Source organism: Vanellus vanellus, assembly GCF_965231255.1.
Source record: "Vanellus vanellus genome assembly, chromosome: 4".
NCBI lineage: Eukaryota > Metazoa > Chordata > Aves > Charadriiformes > Charadriidae > Vanellus > Vanellus vanellus.
Window position 1 is genome coordinate 36647539 of NC_138909.1, and position 6426 is coordinate 36653964.

General features: G+C 45.7%; 1 protein-coding gene across 1 annotated transcript in view; it reads left to right on the forward strand.

The window, feature by feature from the left end:
* TMEM131L (transmembrane 131 like) overlaps positions 1–2382 on the forward strand; it is a gene marked incomplete at its 5' end in the record, with an annotated part of 83643 nt that extends 81261 nt beyond the window's left edge. The window contains 2 exons of the mRNA XM_082483065.1: positions 326–471; positions 1978–2382. Coding sequence (XP_082339191.1) covers positions 326–471; positions 1978–2256 — 425 coding nt within the window. The 3' untranslated portion in view covers positions 2257–2382. The remainder of the gene's footprint in view (positions 1–325; positions 472–1977) is intronic.
* Between the last annotated feature and the right edge of the window lie 4044 nt (positions 2383–6426).

The window sequence follows — 6426 nt, forward strand, 5'->3', positions numbered from 1 at the left end:
TTGGCAGCGAAGCCTGGGTAGGCTCTGCCATGCACGTTCTGTGGCTAATAAAGACCCTGTTCTCCAGCGGAGAGATTGCCAACTCTTTACGCCGTCCTCCTGATAGCAATTTGTTAGTGAGTCCCTAATACAGAGCGGTAGTCTTGTTAACAGAAATTGTTGCGCTTCACTGCTGTGCTGCCCTGAAGGTGCCTGAAGTCACTGAAGGCTTAGGTCGGTTCCAGCCTGGCTCACTCCGAGAAGATTCAGTGTTCCTCCACAGAAATGTTGGTAGTGTTTATATTGCAAAAGCCTTATTTTGTCTGCCTGCTTTTATAAACTGCAGAAAACATGAACTACCCCAGTGGCTTCCCGGGTACTACTGCAGCCGTGCAGAATACAGCCTTCATTGACCAGAACTGTCCCTCCACCTGGAACGCACCTCCCAACATGCCGCCTACCTGGGAGCCCGCCAGTTACGTCAACTCCACAGTGAGTATTGTCACTGCAAGGCGCTGCCTTGGCATGCCTCTTCAAAGCCTTCCCAGTGCATTCCTGCCTTCCCCCTACCTGTTGCTCACGTGTTCTTCGAGAATCCTTTAAGTAGCCTTTCGTATGTGTTTGGTGCTGGCGTCGGTAGCGTGGCTTTTTCCCCGGTTGTTTGTCAAGGTTGTTACTGCACCTTGTCTGTGAAACTTTTGATACAGGTCCTTTTGCCTGAAAATTGACTAAAACCATCTCTTACATATGGAAAAACATTTTGGACTTGCGTAGTCTACTGAGACTCTTTCCTATCAAAATCAACCTTTCCAGATGAGGGTAAAACACAAAAAGTGCTGACAGCAAAACCCAAAGAGATTTGGAAATTGTAGAGCTGAACGGACAGCTGCTCTCAGTGACTTTGACAGGGTTTTTTTTGCTGGGAAATCCAAGTGATTTAAGCTGGATTTGTGCAGATTTCTGAATGCTGACTTTGACCTGTTGTGCTCTAGACGAGCCATGTTTATGTCATCCCACCGTGCAATGTCGTGACTTCAGTTCAAGGTGGTCTTTAATTGTAACCACCTTCTCTTCTGCTCGTATTTCAAAATCTTCTATTTTAGAATTTTATTCTTTTTATTTACAGTAGGCTTATTTTGAGTAAAACTAACCAAATAAAGCAAGAAATATTTCCGACTGCAAAAGTGAAAATTCTGCTGTGTTAAAAAGTGGCAAAACTGGTCGAAGACTGTTTCCTGAAATAAATGTGGCTTTATTTCATATTTTATTCAGGAATGCCAGGAAACACAGAAGGGAGAGATTGGAAAATACATTAGATAATTCAGTTCATTTCCCTGGCGAGCTTTTCCCCACAATACATTTCAGTGTTTCATTCAGTTTTAAAAGTCCCAAGACTTCCATGACCTTCTCCGAGAGACTTCCTCGCAGACTAACACATCTTGCCCTCCAGGAGGTTCTTTATAAGCTTTCGAAATTTTCTAAATAAATTCCCTTGCTCCCAATTAGAGTCGCTTTTCCATACTGAATATCCCTCTCTGCTCCCGGCGCGCATAGTTGTTCAGTACTGACATATACTTCGACCTTTTTCTTGTCATTTCTTAGGCGTCCTTCTCTTCTAAATCTCAAAACGTGCGCAGTGCTCTTCACGAGTCTTCCATTTCCCCCTGATTTTTCTTAACGGCCTGACCAGAACTGAATATGGCATTCCCGTTATAGTAATACCAATGCCGTGCGGGCAGGAGCTCGTGTGGCTTCATTTGGCAAAGTGCCTTTGCGCGCACACACGCGTGCGCTGCGCACACACACACACACTAATGTCGCTGTACTGTTTTCAGCAGCTATATTGCTTTGTGAACTCATGTGCAATTTTCTACTTGTGCGTTTCCTAAGTTCTCTGCGTAAATGCTGCTTCCTCCCATTTAGTACTAGATTTCCACGTTTTCTTCGGCAAATGGTCCATTTTGCAGTTTGCCCTGACAATTTTATCTCGCCCTACAGCCCTACCTCTCAAGCACCCGAAGCTTGTCTCCAATGTCTGGACTTTTTGGTTCCATCTGGGCACCTCAGAGTGATGTTTATGAAAGCTGCTGCCCGGTCAGTGCCACGACCCAACACTCGACCCACGTGGAGAACCAGGCGGTGATGTGTAAGCAGGAATACTATCCGAGGTTTAACCCCTTCCGTGCCTACATGAACTTGGACATATGGACTACAGCAGCCAATCGAAATGCAAATTTCCCACTTTCGAGGGACTCGGGTTACTGTGGAAATGTGTGAAAGGAATTTGATTTAAAAATGTGAATAAAGATGCTTGCAATTTTGATTACTAGAGTAAGCTGGTTGTTGAATAGATTACAATGTTGGTGGATATTTTGGCACTTTTATATTGAAAATAAATTTTTTTTTTTTACTGAAGTCTGAGCATTCAGTGCATTTTCAAAAGCAAAGCATATTCAGGACGCTGTTATCGGCAGGTGAAGGCTACAAATTTAAAACTCAAATTTTCTCAAGAATAAGGACAGTATTAGGTTCTTAAAATCATCCATGAACCTGTACTGCACATATTTCTTCTGAAGTTTACATTCTGTGGTATAAACTAGGAGTGGTTTAGCTTTTGTAGGTACACACTTATACGCGTAAGTAATTGCATCTGTACCAAACGGCAACACTGGGGACCTACCTGTTGGTGCGGATCAGAGATTTTCCAAGTGGTGCCGCTTCTACTGCTGACATAGTTATTTGTGGGTGTAAACTGCTGGCAATAGAAAAAAAAGGCTGAGTTGTGGCTTGTTTATCTGCTTCAGAACGCGAGCTGTCACTCGGACGACGTTGCGCTTGTGCAGTGTGGGTGAGTGAGCATTTCTTTCAGGAGCTTGTCTTGCGAGTGACTCCTGACATTTTGCGTTTATATTTTTAGCCTTCATGTTGCGACGGCGTTCTCAGTGCATTTAATTGCCCTTGTTTAAAATGCCAAAGCTTGAACTGGGACAAATATTTCTTTGAGAGCGGAGTTCACACCGCTCTCCAAAACAGAGCAGCATTGTGGTAGCTCGTGGTATGAGGCTGAATCTCTGTAGTGGGAAAGGCAGGCGGGGAAGTGCTGCCACCCAGGTCGGGGCTGAATCCTTCCTTGGTGCAAGCTGCCTCTGCCGACCCTTCCCGCAGAGCCTTTGTTCTGGCGTGGCAGAGCGTGTCCGGGAATCTTCACTCGTCGGTGTCAGAAAAAGGGGGAGGCACCCCTCAGATTCAGAGATGTCCTCCGCAAGGGGACTTGTTAAGCCTGGAGAAAGAGGAATTGAAGGGGGTCCAGTATCAGCCTTGTACAGCTGCTTGAAGGACAGCCGCAAAGATAGCCGAACCAAAGCCTGTGTGGTGGCTGCAGGCGTTACGGCAAGTGGCAGCCGTCACAGGTTGCCACGTGGGAGGTTGAGGTTGAACATGAGTGACTTCCCTTGGAGGGTGGTGCTGCAGGAGAATGGGTTGCCCCGAGGGGTGGACAGATCTCCGTGCTTGGAGGTGTTCATGACGCAGCTGAACAAAGCCGCATGTGACCTGCTGTAGTGGTGGCAGTCCTGCTCTTCTTGGGAGGTCGGACTATAGAGACCACCAGCATCCGGTCACCATTTTGAGGATTCTGTGAACCTGAGCAAGTTCCTTACTTTTTGCTACTTCTAATTGTTTTCCTCTTGCCCTTTGAACTCAGGCTGACTGGAAGACAATAACTCTGTTTGACAGTGAAACGTTGGGCTTTCATGTTTGTTTTTATTCGAAGGCACTGCAAAATAGCTGACAGCCTGTGTGCAAAGCTACTCGGCGGTCTGAGCTCCCAAACCTACGTTCTGGCCCTGCCAGTCTCACCACGTTGCTGAGCTATCGGACCAGCTCCTCTGACTGGCTGGTTTCAGCCAGAAACACCATCCCAGGTCTTGAAATCTTTCACCAGAAACAGCATGTTTCTGCAAACAGTTTGTTTCAGGAGATCGACAGTTCCTGCAAAGAAAGCTTTGTTGAAAGACGCCCTGCCAGCTACGCTTTCCCAGGCGTTTGAGTTAGCTCAGAATGAGACAGTGACTGGGTGGGATAGTCAAAAGCTGCTGCGTTTACTTTACCTGCTTTAACTGCTCGTGCGGAAGGTGCTGCTAAGCCTTCCTTTGGTTTCTGTGTCAGAAAAACAGGATTGCCGCTGAATGCTTTTCAGAATGATGGTGTTTTAATGGCTTGATCAGGAACCAATACCTGGAGCCTTCGGCTGCTTTCCACGATGCGTCATGCTGGGTGGGAATCTGCTTCTAGTTTAATTGTAATGGCTTGCGATTCTGAAGGAAAGTTCACAAATTCGTATGAACTTTGCTCCTGAAATGAGTACTAAGTCATGAGAAGTAGCCGTAACCACTGACATGCTTTCTGTGCACTTCTTGCCTATGGCAGGAGACTTCAAGAGGAACAGAGTTGGAGTGAAAACAATGTATATGGAGGAAAAAAAAGTGATCATTTAGTTTGAAGTGCAATGAAGTTCTTTGTTCCCTGGATAATGTTGCTTGTGGTGTACCATGTTCATTGAATTTTGGACATGCAAAGGCCCAGCAGAGAAGAGAGGACGTGCAAAGCTGTGCTCATACAGCTTACCCAGCTCACTGTGTTAATTCTGTTAATTTGTTTTAAGGAGATCTGTATTTTCCATGCACTAAAGTGAAGCTTTTCCTCAAGTACCAGTGTAAGGAGATGCTTTTCTTGCATCTACAACAAACCGTAACAACGAAACCCCACAGAGTTTGGATCAGCACCGAGTCCCTGTTGTAAGTAATGTCTATGTTCTAGACAGAATAAATAACTGAAAAAGAGAGGGGGAAAAAAAAAAACATAATAAACAAAGCAAAGACACTGGAGAGTTCAGGGAGAGCAAAAAAAGTTAGAAATGTTTTGAAAAGAAGACTAGACTCTATGAAAAAGTTGGTCAGAGTTGTTAAAGGGCCAGCAAAAGACAAGGGAAATGAGCCGCAAACAACTTGAGAAATACTGCTAAGAAAGAAAACAATCGTTCTCTTTAATCAAACCAGAACAGATCAAGAACTAATTCCCCCAGGAGCTGTGTAGTATTAGGCAAAGTATTTCATATAACTTTTCATAACAATAACTAAGGAATGTAACAAGCTCATTAAGGTTACCAGGAATAATTGCTGCCATCAGGAGACATCTGTAGCCTAATTACCAATCCACTCGATGCAAATGAATTTGGGCTCAGTTAAAAATCATTCCTCTTACAGTAAAGGGAAGGATGAAATAAATAATTCCACTACAAATTTCTTTGTACCAAAATGATTGTAATTCTACTAGAGTGAAACTGGAGAGGTTGCGCTACAGTCATCTCCTTGTCGTGAGCAAAATAATTCCTAATTTCTTGCCTTGTGCCAGGAGTTCCTTATAGCAGGATCAGAAGCTTCGCTGATCTCTCTGAAACTGGTATTGTTTTTTGAGAAACTTAAGCAAAATAAGTTCTCCGTTAACCCAAGAAATGCTTAAGATTGCAAAGGGAAAAAAAAAAAAAAAACAAAACAGTATAAAAGCTGAATAGCTTGCACAGTTCACTAATAGGGCTGGTGATGGAGGGGAGGGGGAAATCATGAGCAGTTCCAAGTGTTCACTGTTGATTTCTGTCCTGGTGTGAACACTACATAAACTCAGGACATTCAGTGTTCTGCTAAGAAGAGACACAGGAGAAGTGACAGCCATCCCTGCCCCCGGCTCCCAGTGGGTTTGTGGCTTCTTAGCTGCACGTTGGGAACTGGGGGTACCAAATTATCGCTGTCCTCGGACACAACACACAGGGCGTCTGGGCCGAGCCTGCCTGGTTTGTCCAGAATTTCCACCCTGGATCCAGGGAACGTTCCTGCCACATTTCATGAAGGTTTATAGGTACTATGAGAGACGGCATTTGGACAAAACTGGCATCGATTTCAGGCATGTTCAGCTGCCACCGCCTCGCCAGGCATCAGCAAACCCCTCACAGCGTTAAACTGGAGAGCAAACAGAAGAGGAGCATCCAACACAGCTTCTCGGTGGGAGAGGGCAGTGCTCCACTGGGACCCTGTTTCTTGGTGGTAAGTGGGGCTGGTACAGATTTGAGCTTTGCTTCTGCAGGGAGGGATTTGGACTGCCCAGCAGCCTGGCTGCCATCGGTCTACCCTGGGAGACAGGTCTGAACTGCTTGGGAGCACCAGACTGGCCAGACCGAGCTGCAAATGTCACCTGTGGGGGTTCAAAGCATGTGGGGGATGGTACGAGTCCCCGAAGGCAGGCTCACCTGGGGAGCATGGTTGTTGCTTGCTTGCTCTTGTGACTTTGTCGTAAGCATGGTGGCAATTGGTAGGTCTGTCCTACAGCTGGACGTGCAGGACCATTCCAGCTGCTCAAAGGAGCAATGACCAGCAAGCAGCTTGCTGTTGCACT